General features: G+C 41.0%; 1 protein-coding gene across 1 annotated transcript in view; it reads right to left on the bottom strand.

The window, feature by feature from the left end:
• Positions 1–383: 383 nt before the first annotated feature.
• LOC123878780 (glutamate receptor ionotropic, kainate 2) overlaps positions 384–14,663 on the bottom strand; it is a 20,402-nt gene continuing 6,122 nt past the window's right edge. The window contains exons 6-19 of the mRNA XM_045926097.1: positions 14,431–14,621; positions 13,269–13,428; positions 12,659–12,775; positions 11,744–11,848; positions 11,117–11,216; positions 10,536–10,713; positions 9,316–9,499; positions 6,782–6,903; positions 6,299–6,411; positions 5,117–5,207; positions 4,207–4,368; positions 2,595–2,668; positions 1,596–1,765; positions 384–636 (exon numbers count right to left, since the gene is read on the bottom strand). Of these exons, the coding sequence (XP_045782053.1) occupies positions 490–636; positions 1,596–1,765; positions 2,595–2,668; positions 4,207–4,368; positions 5,117–5,207; positions 6,299–6,411; positions 6,782–6,903; positions 9,316–9,499; positions 10,536–10,713; positions 11,117–11,216; positions 11,744–11,848; positions 12,659–12,775; positions 13,269–13,428; positions 14,431–14,621 (1,914 nt within the window). The 3' untranslated portion in view covers positions 384–489. The remainder of the gene's footprint in view (positions 637–1,595; positions 1,766–2,594; positions 2,669–4,206; positions 4,369–5,116; positions 5,208–6,298; positions 6,412–6,781; positions 6,904–9,315; positions 9,500–10,535; positions 10,714–11,116; positions 11,217–11,743; positions 11,849–12,658; positions 12,776–13,268; positions 13,429–14,430; positions 14,622–14,663) is intronic.

The following is a 14,663-nucleotide window of genomic DNA, read 5'->3' as shown; positions in this document are numbered from 1 at the left end:
TTTTGATTTATCGTGCAAAATGTTGAAAAAAATACCCGGGTGCGGAACCCTCGGTGCGCGAGTCAGACTCGCACTTGGCAGGTTTTTAGGGTTCCGTACCTCAAAAGGAAAAACGGAACCCTTATAGGATCACTTTGTTGTCTGTCTGTCTGTCAAGAAACCTATAGGGTACTTCCCGTTGACCTAGAATCATGAAATTTGGCAGGTAGATAGGTCTTTAAGCATAAGTACAGGAAAAAATCTGAAAACCTCGAATTTGTGCTTACATCATTAAAAAAAAATTTAAATGTGTTTCAATTTTTAAAATAAGATAACTATACCAATTGGGGTATCATTGAAAAAAATACTCGAGTACGGAACCCTCGGTGCGCGAGTCTGACTCACACTTGGCAGGTTTTTTTTAATTTACCGTGAAAGTGATATCCCAAGTGTAGATATTAGGGTTGTGGGCATGCCCATTGTGCCCACAACGGTGGATCCGTCTAAAACCTAAGGTCTATAGCCCTCTTTAGGGTAAACACTGATATAGGAAATGCCTTTGCCAGCTGGTTTGAACTGGTCCCCGATTGTGACGGTTTTGACCATATTCCCCGAAGCTTTCTTCCTCTTCCGTATTTTGGCAACATTTTCCGCTTCCTTTGAAATATAATAAAACAGTATTTTTATTCATCATCATCAACACATGGCACAAGACCTCTTACTAGGGTTCCGTACCTCAAAATGAAAAACGGAACCCTTATAGGATCACTTTGTTTGTCTGTCTGTCCGTTTGCCGTGTCTGTCAAGAATACCTATAGGGTACTTCCCGTTGACCTAGAATTATGAAATTTGGCAGGTAGGTAGGTCTTATAGCACAAGTAATGGAAAAATCCGAGAACCGTGAATCTGTGGTTATTTCATTTTGACTATAATCTCACTTAGTGGTAAGTGATGATACAGTCTATGATGGAAGCGAGCTAAATTGAAAGAAAAAGAATAAGAAGAAATAAGAATCCTCTTAGAATAAGGGGTTAATAGTGCGAATTGACAGACCTTTGAGAACATTTTGGAGAACTCTCTAGCATGCAGGTTTCCTCGCGATGTTTTCCTTCACCTTCAAAGCAAGTGATATTTAATTACTTAAAAGCAACAAAAAGTGGTCAAAATCGGAGCCTTGTATTCACAAGTGTAAATTAAAAATTTATAACACCCCCGACAAGTGAAGGTTACAGTAACTAGAAAAGAGCTGGTAACTTTCAAACGGCTGAACCGATTTTCTTGGATTATACTTAGCTAAGAACACTCTCGATCAAGCCACCTTTCAAACAAAAAAACTAAATCAAAATCGGTTCATTAGTTCAGGAGCTACCATGCCACAGACAGATACACACGTCAAACTTATAACACCCCTCTTTTTGGGTTGGGGGTTAAAAATGGTTCTATGTAATCTATTGTATGCTAATTTATTATTGTTGAATTTGACAAATAGAAATTAGGTGATGGTGATATTTAATTACGTAAGTACCTAAACTTAAATCTAAAGCTAGGAGGGTTCCAAACGCGCCCTAGTTTGAGAAGAAGCCCAAACAAAATCAATCAATGGTCAAAATAGGTACCTTTGAGGGTAGTTTCTCTTTTTTCTTTTCAACAAACGCCTCTGTCTTCTCTATGGTAGAGTCTAAGGCTTGGACTTTGTTCTTTTCTTTTCTTTTGTAATAGAACACTTCCCAGGCCAAGGTTATCATTGCGAGGCCTAGTCCAAACAGAGTAGCTATGAAAACTCCACCTGTAAAAAAGAAAACAAGAAGGTCAAGTTAAACAGCACTAAACCCGACTAGGTATTACCCGCGAACCTCCGATAGATAGCGATAGATAGGTATGGTATCACACTAATATTATAAAGGCGAAAGTTTGTATGTGTGCGTGTGTGTGTGTGTGTGTGTGTGTGTGTGTGTGTGTGTGTGTGTGTGTGTGTGTGTGTGTGTGTGTATGTTTGTTACTCCTTCACGCAAAAACCACTGGACGGATTTGGCTGTGGAATAGAGATAGATAATATCCTGGATTAGCACATAGGCTACTTTTTATCCCGAAAAAATCAAAGAGTTCCCACGGGATTTTGAAAAACCTAAATCCACGCGGGCGAAGTCGCGGGCATCGGCTAGTAAGAAGATAAAGTTGAAAACGAAAACTCGACTGCTATCGTCTTAATAAACGCTGAATTACAAGCAAAATTGTTTTTCTGTCGCTTGGTATATTTTAATCTTGTAGTGCACAATTACATTCATGAACCCAGAATTTTCTCCTCTACCATTTAACATCCCACTCGATACAATAGCAAAAAAAATTTTGGAGACCCCCACTTTTTTTGATGTACCTACCTAATCTTGTAACACTCGTTGGGTCAATTTTTTCGTATAAAATATAGCCTATGTCACCCGGACCTTTATAACGAATCAATTGACACCTTATTCATCAAAATCGGCCCAGTAGTTTGGGCACTACGGTGGAACACCCAGAATCTGGGTACAAACATACATACATAGACTGCTAAAATCATAACCCTTCCTAATTGGCTTTGCCGCAGTCGGGTGAAAATGTATTAAAAGTAAGTTTACCCAAACTTTCCAACGTGATGCCCTCTGACTCATCAGAGTCTGGACAAGCTTGCCGCGCGGTTTCGTTCCAATATCTGAAAGAAGATAAAGGCCAAAATTATAATCCGCCGTTTATATTCGTGCATTCCAATTTCCATCCCATTCCATCAGCCTGTAAGCATCCACAGCTGGACATAGGCCTTTCCAAGAGCGCGCCACCAAACACGGTCCTCCACCTTCCTCATCCACCCGCTCCCCGCCACCTTCTTCAGGTCATCGGTCCAGCGGGCAGGAGGCCGTCCCACACTGCGCTTACCGGTACCCTGTCTCCACTCATCAGAACACGTCTGCCCCAACGGCCGTCATAGATATAAATTAAAAGTAGGTATATTTTGTATCCCGTAGTTTGGGGAGATCAGTACCTACCCTCAGTATAAGATTTTTCTTCTCACAAATGATAGTATTAGGATCCAGTGTAAGAAATTAATTTTAGTATCGACTAATTTGTGAGAATAGTCGATACTAGAATTAATTTCTTAAACTGGACCCTTTCAAGTAAAGATTTTTATATAAACCTGCGAGGATGATACTGCCATTGTCGCAATTAAAATACCATAAGACTACGTTGTAGTATTAGTTTACGAATTGCGAAAAACCAAATTAAATTTGAATTTCGCGGGCAGGCCCGTCTCATGCCCCTTAACGCTAAAAGTGTTTCGACTCTCAAATACTATCAACATTGGTGAGAAGTAAAATCTTATACTAAGTCACCACATAATAATATTCATTAGTTAGCTCACTTGCTAGACAGCTGTTCTAGAAAGCGCTCCTTCTGCAGGTCCAGCAGGGTTTTAGACAGGTCCTCCAGCAGCCTGGAGCCCTGCTGGACCGCGATGGCGTAGGGTTGCTCCGCGAATACGTCTCCCACTAAATCTATGGCACTGTAGTTGGTGACATAGAGTCCCTCGATAAAAGATGGCGGCTTAAAGACAGCTGTTCTGTTTGGCGGCCATTTTAGACAAGGACTAAAGTGTCGTTCGCAGTGCGTCCGTCCTTTTTGTGACTTCACGACATGAAAATGGTTGTGTTTGCACCATCAGCCCTACAGAACACCAGGGCTGGCTCCAACGTCAAAGATCAGCCTTTTTCTAGTTATAGGCTAACTCACTTGCTAGACAGCTGTTCCAGAAAGCGCTCCTTCTGCAGGTCCAGCAGGGTTTTAGACAGGTCCTCCAGCAGCCTGGAGCCCTGCTGGACCGCGATGGCGTAGGGTTGCTCCGCGAATACGTCTCCCACTAAATCTATGGCACTGTAGTTGGTGACATAGAGTCCCTCGATAAAAGATGGCGGCTTAAAGACAGCTGTTCTGTTTGGCGGCCATTTTAGACAAGGACTAAAGTGTCGTTCGCAGTGCGTCCGTCCTTTTTGTGACTTCACGACATGAAAATGGTTGTGTTTGCACCATCAGCCCTACAGAACACCAGGGCTGGCTCCAACGTCAAAGATCAGCCTTTTTCTAGTTATAGGCTAACTCACTTGCTAGACAGCTGTTCCAGAAAGCGCTCCTTCTGCAGGTCCAGCAGGGTTTTGGACAGGTCCTCCTCAGCCTTTTTCTAGTTATAGGCTAACTCACTTGCTAGACAGCTGTTCCAGAAAGCGCTCCTTCTGCAGGTCCAGCAGGGTTTTAGAGAGGTCCTCCTGCAGCCTGGAGCCCTGCTGGACCGCGATGGCGTAGGGTTGCTCCGCGAATACGTCTCCCACTTCCGTCAGGTTACAGTTACGAGTGATTTCGTACCTGAGAACAAAATTTCCTAAATTCAAATTCAAAATATTTTTATTCAATTAGACTTTTACAAGTTCTTTTGAATCGTCAAAAGCATCTACCACTGGTTCGGAATGCCTTTCCTACCGAGAAGAACCAGCAAAGAACTCGGCGGTTGCTCTTTTCAAAGATTTGATATAAGTACAATATTATGCCATGTATAAAAGCAATTGAGCTCCCGCGCATTGCTGGAGCGAACTGCAGGTCAAGTCTACGCTCTTTTATCATTTACATAATCTTCGATTTTTATTAAAGAAAATATTACAATAAAACTTAAAGCTAGCCTTATCTAATTACTATACAAATCATGCCCGCGTGGAATGGTGCCAAGAATACTGGCTGCATTTCCGCGTAGGACAGCCAGGCTGATACGCAAAAAATGAGCCAGCCCTTCTGTCACCCGATGAGGCTATTAAACGCGCTAATCTTCGATTGTATAATATGCTTTTCTCAGGAGCATAAAATAAATTAGTGGTTCGCCCTGAACTGAGACCTCGCGGTAATTCCATATTTCCCACAAGATAAAACTTAATTATATAAATAGTTAACCGGTCCTGCTTGACCGGTTCTTAACCGGTTCTTAACCGACTTAAAATTAGAAAATTATATAATTACTATACAAATATATGATTTGTATAGTAATTAGATAAGGCTAGCTTTAAGTTTTATTGTAATATTTTCAATTAAAAAAAAAAAAAAAAAAAATTGAAAATAGGCTTACTTTATTTCAGCTGAGTCGTGTATGAAAGCGAAGTCGGCTTCTGAATGTTCATTGACTTGCTGAAAACCTGTTTCGGCGTCAGGTACTGGTTCTGAAAATTGTTAATTATCTATACCTACTTATCTATACTTATTAGTGGACGATGTCTGTATCACACTAATATTATAAAGGCGAAAGTTTGTGTGTGTGTGTGTGTGTGTGTGTGTGTGTGTGTGTGTGTGTTTGTTACTCCTCGACGCAAAAACTACTGGACGGATTTGGCTGAAATTCGGAATGGAGATAGATAATATCCTGGATTAGCACATAGGCTACTTTTTATCCCGGAAAATCGAAGAGATCCCACGGGGTTTCGAAAAACCTAAATCCACGCGGGCGAAGTCGCGGGCATCAGCTAGTATTAAATATATTTTGAAAATTTTAATCGGGGGAAACATTATTATCGACTAGCTGACGCCCGCGACTTCGTTCGCGTGGATGTAGGTTTTTTAAAATTCCCGTGGGAACTCTTTGATTTTCCGGGATAAAAAGTAGCCTATGTGCTAAGCCAGAGTATAACCTATCTCCATTCTAAATTTCAGCCCAATCCGTCCAGTAGTTTTTGCGTGAAGGAGTAACAAACATACATACACACACACACACACACACACACACACACACAAACTTTCTCCTTTATAATAATTATAATATAATATATAATATAATTATTAGTGTGATGTGTAGGCCCCAAAACAATATTTTTTTTGGAATTTTTGTGACTGCTGTACATGCATTACGCGAAAACTACTGTTTAGTGGTAACTGATACTTCGGGTCAACATATAGGATAGTTTTTATCCTGAAAAAAATTAATAATTCATCTGGATTTTTTCCCATTCCATTCCATCAGCCTGTAAGCATCCACAGCTGGACATAGGCCTTTCCAAGAGCGCGCCACCAAACACGGTCCTCCGCCTTCCTCATCCACCCGCTCCCCGCCACCTTCTTCAGGTCATCGGCCCAGCAAGCTGGAGGTCGTCCCACACTGCGCGTACCGGTTCCCGGTCTCCACTCATCAGAACACGTCTGCCCCAACGGCTGGAGGTCGTCCCACACTGCGCGTATTCATCGGGATACGGGTCACATCTAATCTGATTTTGATAATTTTTCCTGGAGATCTGATGAACAGTTCTGGAAAGAGTCTTACCTGATGCATTAATTGCTAACAGAATATGTCCATATTGTTCCCTGATGGGGTAGTCCCACACACGGTACTGCGATTGGTCTGATGTTGCGTTTAGAGTTATTTCCTTCCACACCCTGGAAACAAGGGATATAAATTCATTAAAAACTCGGACAAGTGCGAGTCAGACTCGCGCACCGAGGGTTCCGTACTCGGGTATTTTTCGACATTTTGCACGATAAATCAAAAACTATTGTACATAAAAATCTGTTTCAGAATGTACAGGTATAAAGAAAGCCCTTTCATATGATACCCCACAAACTTGGTATCGTTATGTTACTTTGAAAATTGAAAATGCCAATTATTATTAATTGTTCATGAACACATTTTAATTTTTAGGATTTCGTACCTCAAAAGGAAAATCGGAACCCTTATAGTATAACTTTCATGTCTGTCTGTCCGTCTGTCTATCCGTCCGTCCGTCGTGTCTGTCGGACAAACACTAACCTATAAAGGGTGTCCTCAGCAAACTTCATGTTTATGAAGTACTGGTGGACGGTGGAACCTTCCACCACTGTGTAGTTGATCCTAGACTGACGCGCCAGCTGTTCCAAAGATGCTACTGGAGTCTGAAAAATATGAGGTTTTGAATGTACATTATAGCTCGTTCACACAGGCTGCGTAAGCGTAGACGTAGTGCGTACCATTGCGTTGTAATGTATGGAACTGTATGAAACATGGCACACCGCTTGCGTAACCCAGTGTGTTAGAGATTTACGCGCATCACTACGCACGTATCACGTGTACGCAATCGGTGTTAATCGGCCTTTAGGTCTCATTTACACGGGAGCTTTTTTAACGTCCGTTAAAAAAGCGTCCAAATAGAACAAATGTATTCCTAAGTATCCGTGTGGCCTTTGTGACAACGCATATCAATCAATTGCGATTGCTAAACAATGTTGACCCAAGTCGATAACTGGATGGGTGACCGACTTTGGTTTCCTCCGTGAAAATTCCATTTATTCCCATGGGAATTTGAACTTTCCTTATGATTGGTCTGCGTGTGTTTTGTTTTTTTTTTCTCCTAGGTAGTGATGAAAAATAATGTGTGTCACTCGGGGCAGAAATATTTTTCTCTCGGGCGGCGTATATTGAATTCCTCGCTACGCTCAGGATTCTACTTTAGAATCTATGGAATCCTTCGCTTCGCTTTAAATAAAACTAAATTCGCTCTAAATAACTCCCTCGAGGGACAAAATATCACTTTGGCCCCTTGTAACACTAATAACTATTATACGGTACTAGATGATGCCCGTAACTTCGTCCGCGTGGATTTAGGTTTTTAAAAATCGAGTGGGAACTCTTTGATTTTTCGGGATAAAAAGTAGCCTATGTCCTTTCCCGGGATATAAGCTAACTCTGCACCCATCAAGATCGGTTAAACTGTTGGGCCGTGAAAAGCTAGCAGACAGACAGACACACTTTCGCATTTTTTTTTTTCTCTAAAGTCAAATTTGTAGTTATCTTCGGTAGTTATTTTCAAGTTAGGGAAACCATATATGTATGTATAAGTATGGATTTCGTCTGTCCTTCGCCCGCCGACACACACGCGGCGCCCCTTTAGAGCGCTTCCCAGTCAGTTCCACCACCATTAAACACCAGCAGAACACAAAAACCGGCCACTTCTAACAAAAAAACACTCCAAAAAGTCACAACACGCGCGCCAGCAAACGCCACCACAGACAAAGTCCCAGACACACTTTCGCATTTATAATATTAGTAAGGATTTAAGTACAACTAGTCTAGTTGCTTGCCGTCGCTTTTTAACCCCCGACCCAAAAAGAGGGGTGTTATAAGTTTGACGTGTGTATCTGTGTATCTGTGTGTCTGTGTATCTGTGTATCTGTGTATCTGTGTATCTGTGTATCTGTGTATCTGTCTGTGGCATCGTAGCGCCTAAACGAATGAACCGATTTTAATTTAGTTTTTTTTGTTTGAAAGGTGGCTTGATCGAGAGTGTTCTTAGCTATAATCCAAAAAAATTGGTTCAGCCGTTTAAGAGTTATCAGCTCTTTTCTAGTTTTCTTGTAGAAAAGAAGGTTACATAACCGTTAGGTTCATAATATTATGTCAATTGACAAATGTCAAGCTGTCAAGATGGACGTTGCCTAGATATACATAATTATTTATTTGAAAATGATTTGTCGGGGGTGTTGAAAATTTTTAATTTACACTTGTACTTTTATCCTTGGGATAATTTACCTGCATCCTCTCCACAGTCAGGAACGCAGCCAAGTTGGCAGTGAAGGTCGCCAGCATCAGCACGACGAAGAGCCAATAAGCGGCGACTAGAGTATGGCCTGAGAGCGCCTGGTACTCACTCTGTTCGGAGTACCAGAGACGCCGCCTACAGGTCCAGCAAAACAAGTGCCTGCGCCTAATCGTGGAAGCTCCGAGGTACGTGAGGAATGACGTCATCCATCGCGACCTCAAGACGCCCACCGTGGAGGAGTACGTCCGCACACTCGCGCGGCGCATGTTTGCGCGCGCGGACAACGGACCGTACGAACACCTCCACGGCATCGCTCCACTCATCCCTCGACCGCCGACCGGGTGTCAACTACCTCGTGAGCTCCTGCGATCGCCATCCCCGGCGCGGCACGCAGCCGACCCAAGCGACGACGATAACGACGACGCGAGATCCACCGGACTTGACTCCGTCTCCGCGCTCGACAGCGAACTCAACGCCGTCGCGCGGAGACCAGCCCCGGACTGACTACACATCGAATATACGAAGAAGTCTACTAAGGCCATAAGCCAAGATGGCGGGCCCTAGCCGGTGAAATCCCGGCTAAAAGTTCGTCACCAGGGTACAAAGTTGCCCTGCGCCTCACCCGGGTAAGGAGGCCATGCCTCGAGGCCCGTACCCCCGCTTGGCCATTCCGACCAAACGGAGAAGACCCGCTGCGGTAGTATGGATTTAAGTACAACTAGCCTAGTTGCTTGCCGTCGCTTTTACTTTTATCCTTGGGATAATTTACCTGCATCCTCTCCACAGTCAGGAACGCAGCCAAGTTGGCAGTGAAGGTCGCCAGCATCAGCACGACGAAGAGCCAATAAGCGGCGACCAGAGTACGCCCTGAGAGCGCCTTGGGTGCCTCGCCTCCGCCTTGAGGCGTGAATGACGTCAGCGCGAACCAGAAGCTCTCTTTTAGAGTGAACTCCCTGCAAAATGTGGTGGATGCCAATCAAATAGCTCAATGCAAAATTTTTGTGTCATAAGCGGTAGGTGGAGTGTCATGTTTGGTGGGTGGAGTGTCATATCCAGTGGGAGTGTCATAAACTGTGGGTGGGGAGTCATATTCTGCGGTGGTTGTCATATTTTTGGAAAAGACCTCGACTGTCTGTCCGTTTGTCACGGTCAGAAACGCAGCCAAATTAGCAGCAACCCAAAAATGGCTCTAACTTTATAAAAGTTTAAGTTAAGTTTAGCTTACATACCAAAATGGCAATAGTACAAGATTCGGAGTAGGGGTAACCCCCTTCACCCATCTTAACGAATATTTTATCAATCATGAATGGGTTGCTTAATGAAATCAGTTCAAGACTACCCTTAATCCTTATTCGCCCGCCCTTCGCTGATTTTCCTTAGACCACCTTACTTTTACCTTATTTATTGTCCCGAATAATTTTTACAATGTCTGAGAGTGCTTACAGAACGTTATTGAGTCTTTGACCTGTGTAACGCATTTGATCATGTTTGATCACAAAATTTTGCTGCTTAAACCTAAGGGTCTTCCACTTGGTCACTATGGGATTAAAAACATTGCACTGGATTTCATTGTTCAAAGTGGATGCATGAAGATGGAGTCACAAGGTTCACCTGTCTTAATGGGTGTCCGACAAGGCTCACTCTTGGGTCCCTTTCTATTTTTGGTGTTTATAAATGATTTAGCTTTTAACTCGCACACGAAATATGTATTATTATTCCTAGTTTTAAGTTTAGTTGTTATTTTGTAGTGTTGTGTAATAATTGTATTTTTATTTTTATTCTTTATTGTGATTTTGTGGCGCTAAATAAACTTTTATTTATTTTATTTGTTTTTTTTTGCCATACCTACTTATTTTAGTACCCACCGAAAAATTGCGATACTTCGATGCGTCCAATGCAGCCGATTTTCGGCGCGTGTGCTACAAACTGTAATACTTAACCACGTTAAAGTACCAGGGTTGCTAAGTCGGAAGTGTAGCCTCGTCTTACCGGCACGGATAGGGATAGGCGTCCGGGTTGTTCCGGGCGGAGTACGGGGAATACTTCTCCAGAAGCCAGATCATGAAGCCCGTGAGAAGCAGCGCTGCTACAATGCTCAGCCACACTTCCGTGCGAAGCACTGTCATGAATTTGAAGAGGGACGTCTTTCTTATTGGCTTACGTATTGCTAAAAAATATTTATCGTTTCTTTAATATATTTTTTCAGTAATAGTTTGGTACTTTATTAGTCTTTAGGTATTTCAGAAGTGTACCAATCTAATGTATCTACCTCTTGTTTACATTATCTCTATCTACTGATATAAAAAAGAGGTAAAGTTTGTGAGTTTGTTTGTAGGAAGTAATCTCTGAAACTACTGAACCGATTTTGAAAATTCTTTCACCAGTAGAAAGTTACATTATTCCTGTGTGACATAGACTATATTTTATTTAAAAAAACTTAGAGATCGCTACAAAAATTGTAAAAAAAACTACCCGTGCGAAGCCGCGGCGGATTGCTAGTCATTGATAAAACATTCATATACCTACATATTATATGTAGGTATGCATATTATTCAGTGTTAAAAACTGACCTATCAGAATGCCAGTTTGTTCGAAATACGGCGCAACAAAATCTACCACTTCCTCTCTTTCAGCTGTCATCGTCAAAGCAGCAACAGCGATATCCGTCTCCTGAAAACAGTTTCACACTTCACACTAATATTATAAAAGCGAAAGTTTGTGTATATATAAGTGTGTGTGTGTGTGTGTGTATGTTTTTTACTCCTTCACGCAACAACTACTGGACGTATTTGTCTGAAATTTGGAATGGCGATAGATAATATCCTGGATTAGCACATAGGCTACTTTTTATCCCGGAAAATCAAAGAGTTCCCACGGGATTTCGAAAAACCTAAATCCACGCGGGCGATGTCGCGGGCATCGGCTAGTCTATGATAAACTAATAAGAGGTAGGTATTTGTTTAGTTTCTAGCTAGGCGGTAATCTCCAGGACCAATGATCCGATTTAAAAAAAATTATTTTAGTGATAGATATCTATAGGCTGCCTAGTTATCCCTAAGACTTATATCACGCGGACAAATCATGAGCAAAAGCTAGTATCTCATAAGATTATTATCTATTCATAAAATATATTATAGCGAAATGGTCTAATATTTTAATTTTTAATACTTTTATAATTTTTGCTTTTCCGAACTTACCCCAGTAGTCAAATCGCCTACAACTCCATCCCAAGAACCATTTGGTAGTCTCCTTCCGAAAGAACCAGATTTTGGAGTCACGATTTCGTAGTCGAAACCCATTGTCTGAAAATATGCGTAGGTACCTAAATAGATGTAGGTCACCGAAACCTAAGAACCTAAATGTTAAATATCCTGTAAATAATAATTTCAAAATAACTAATTACTCGTATTTCTTTTCCTACAAACAAATTTAATACTGCCTGTAAACTACTAGTTAAAATTTATTATTATAAAAAATCTTTTGAAGTCGAATCGAGGAGCCCAACTACAAAATACTCAAGGTACCTAACAAAAAATATTTTTATACTTTTTAATGATAATTGAAGTTGCTTTTTAAAATGTGATTTCAAACCATTCGTCAACTTGGCCGACGAAACCCCTTGACGATCCATTAAGAGGGGCTCTCTCCGTCACTCGCTTCATACAAACGTAGTTCCAATTTCATTTGAATATTAAGCTACCAAAGTCCATGAAATTTTGCAGACTACTAACTAGAAACTAATATCTGTGCCTGTGGTGTTTTAGATTTTTCCAAATATATGTAGTTTTAAAATTGCAGTGGCTCAAAGATTTGTATGTGAATTTTTAAGACCGCGTAACTTTGAAACCGAATATTTTAACGGAAATCTGGAAAACCACAGGCATAGATTTAGTTTCCGGAACGTTTCTACAAAATTCCATTGAGTATGATTGGTTAGTATTCCAATGAGAGACGAACTACGTTTGTATGGAGCGAGTGACGGAGAGACCCCTCTTAAGCATAGTAAAAGTTTATTTGAAGAAAAAAAATCTATTTCTAAAGAAATGCAAATTAGTGACCGGTAAAATAGTAGTTTTTGTAGTAGGTAATTACAGACTACAAAAGTGGCTTACCTCAGCAATCTTATCAATAAGATCGATGCAGTAGCCTTCGTAAATCGGTTGTCCGTCTTCCGTCATCAATGGTTCGCCCGTAACAGGGTCATACTTTACCATGGTCCATGGCACACCCTAGAAAGTGATAATAGTCATCATCATCATCATCCGATAGATGTTCCTATAAGGGTCATAGGTCCCTTAAAGGAACTTCCACACTAGGGAGTCAGACTCGCGTACCGAGTAGGTACAGCCATACTACATCGTACTTTTCCGTCACTTTGCAGGATAAATCGAAAACTATTATGCGTAAAAATAAATAAAAATCGGGTTTAGAATGTACAGATAAAGCCCTTTCATATGATACTACAGTTGGTTATAGTAATATTACTTTGAAAGTCACAATTATACTAATTATTTATTTGTTCATGACCACATGTTAATTTTTTTTGTGATGTAACCACAAATGCATGGTTTTCGGATTTTTTCCCTTATGAGTGCTATAAGACCTACCACACCTGCCAAGTTTTGCCTGACAGGCAACGAAGTCATCCTATCTATAAGGGTTCCTTTTTTTCCTTTTGAGGTACGGAACCCTGAAAAAGGAAAAAGTTAAAAACCAACTTACAGCAGAAGTCCCAATCCTAAAGAAGTTCCTCAAAGGATCCAGTACGACTCCAGGAAGAAGCTTGTACTCTTCGTTAGCGTACCAGTACGCTACCCTCTGCAGACCCTCGACTTCTTTATACGTGGACAGGATGAAACGGGAACGAAGCAGCAGACTTGATCTAGTAACGACATTTTACTATCAATTTATAAACGACTACAAAAGATACAGAACATAATTAAATATTTTGAAGTCGAGTTGTAAAAACACGACATAGCAGACAATCGGTCTTTTTTTGTCTGTTTTTCTTAAAACAGGGCTCTCTCCGTCACTTTCGCCACCTTATTTCCAATTTCATTGCAACCAAAGTCCATGAAATTTTGCAGACATATTCTAGAAACTAATATCTATGTCTGTGGTTTTCCAGATTTCTGTTAAAATGTTCGGTTTCAAAGTTACGCAGTCTTAAAAATTCACATACAAATCTTTGAGCCCCTGTAATTTTAAAACTACATATTTTTAGAAAAATTTAAAACACCACAGGCACAGATATTAGTTTCAAGAATATGTCTGCAAAATTTCATGGACTTTGGTTGCTTAGTCACACTAATATTATAAAGGCGAAAGTTTGTGTGTGTGTGTATGTTTGTTACTCCTTCACGCAAAAACTACTAGACGGATTTGGCTGAAATTTGGAATGTAGATAGATAATATCCTGGATTAGCACATAGGCTACTTTTTATCGGAAAACGGAAAATCAAAGAGTTCCCACGGGATTTCGAAAAACCTAAATCCACGCGGGCGAAGTCGCGGGCATCAGCTAGTATTCAAATGAAATTGGAACTACGATTGTATGGAGTAAGTGACGGAGAGAGCCCTGTTAACACCCTACTCGATACAATAGCAAAAAAATATTTTTGAAGACCCCCACTTTTTTTGATGTAACATCCGCTAGGTCAATTTTTTTCGCATAAAATATAGCCTATGTCAACCCGGACCTTAACAACGAATCAATTGACACCTCATTCTTCAAAATTGACCCACGGAAACACACAGAATCTGGATACAAACATACATACACACACACATACAGACATACATACATAGACAGCTAAAATCATAACCCTTCCTTTTGGCTTTGCCGCAGTCGGGTAAAAACGATATACTAAGCCAATAAACTCACCTTTCCTCATCCCAAAAGAACAAAGTCTCATTATTCGTGCTATCTTCTTCTAGAACTTGATAGAACCTTTCTTTAGTCGCATTCATCTCTCCCGCCGGGTTGGCGCAGTCGATTTTGATAAGGTCTGCTTCGATTTTAATTAGAACATCCACTGAGTATTGGATTATGTTGTTGAGGATGTATTGTTTCTTCTGTAAAATAGAGATTACTAGCTGACGCCCGCGACTTCGTCC

Source organism: Maniola jurtina, chromosome 26 (genome assembly GCF_905333055.1).
Source record: "Maniola jurtina chromosome 26, ilManJurt1.1, whole genome shotgun sequence".
Classification (NCBI taxonomy): Eukaryota; Metazoa; Arthropoda; class Insecta; order Lepidoptera; family Nymphalidae; genus Maniola; species Maniola jurtina.
This window is presented reverse-complemented; position numbering and strand designations above follow the sequence as displayed.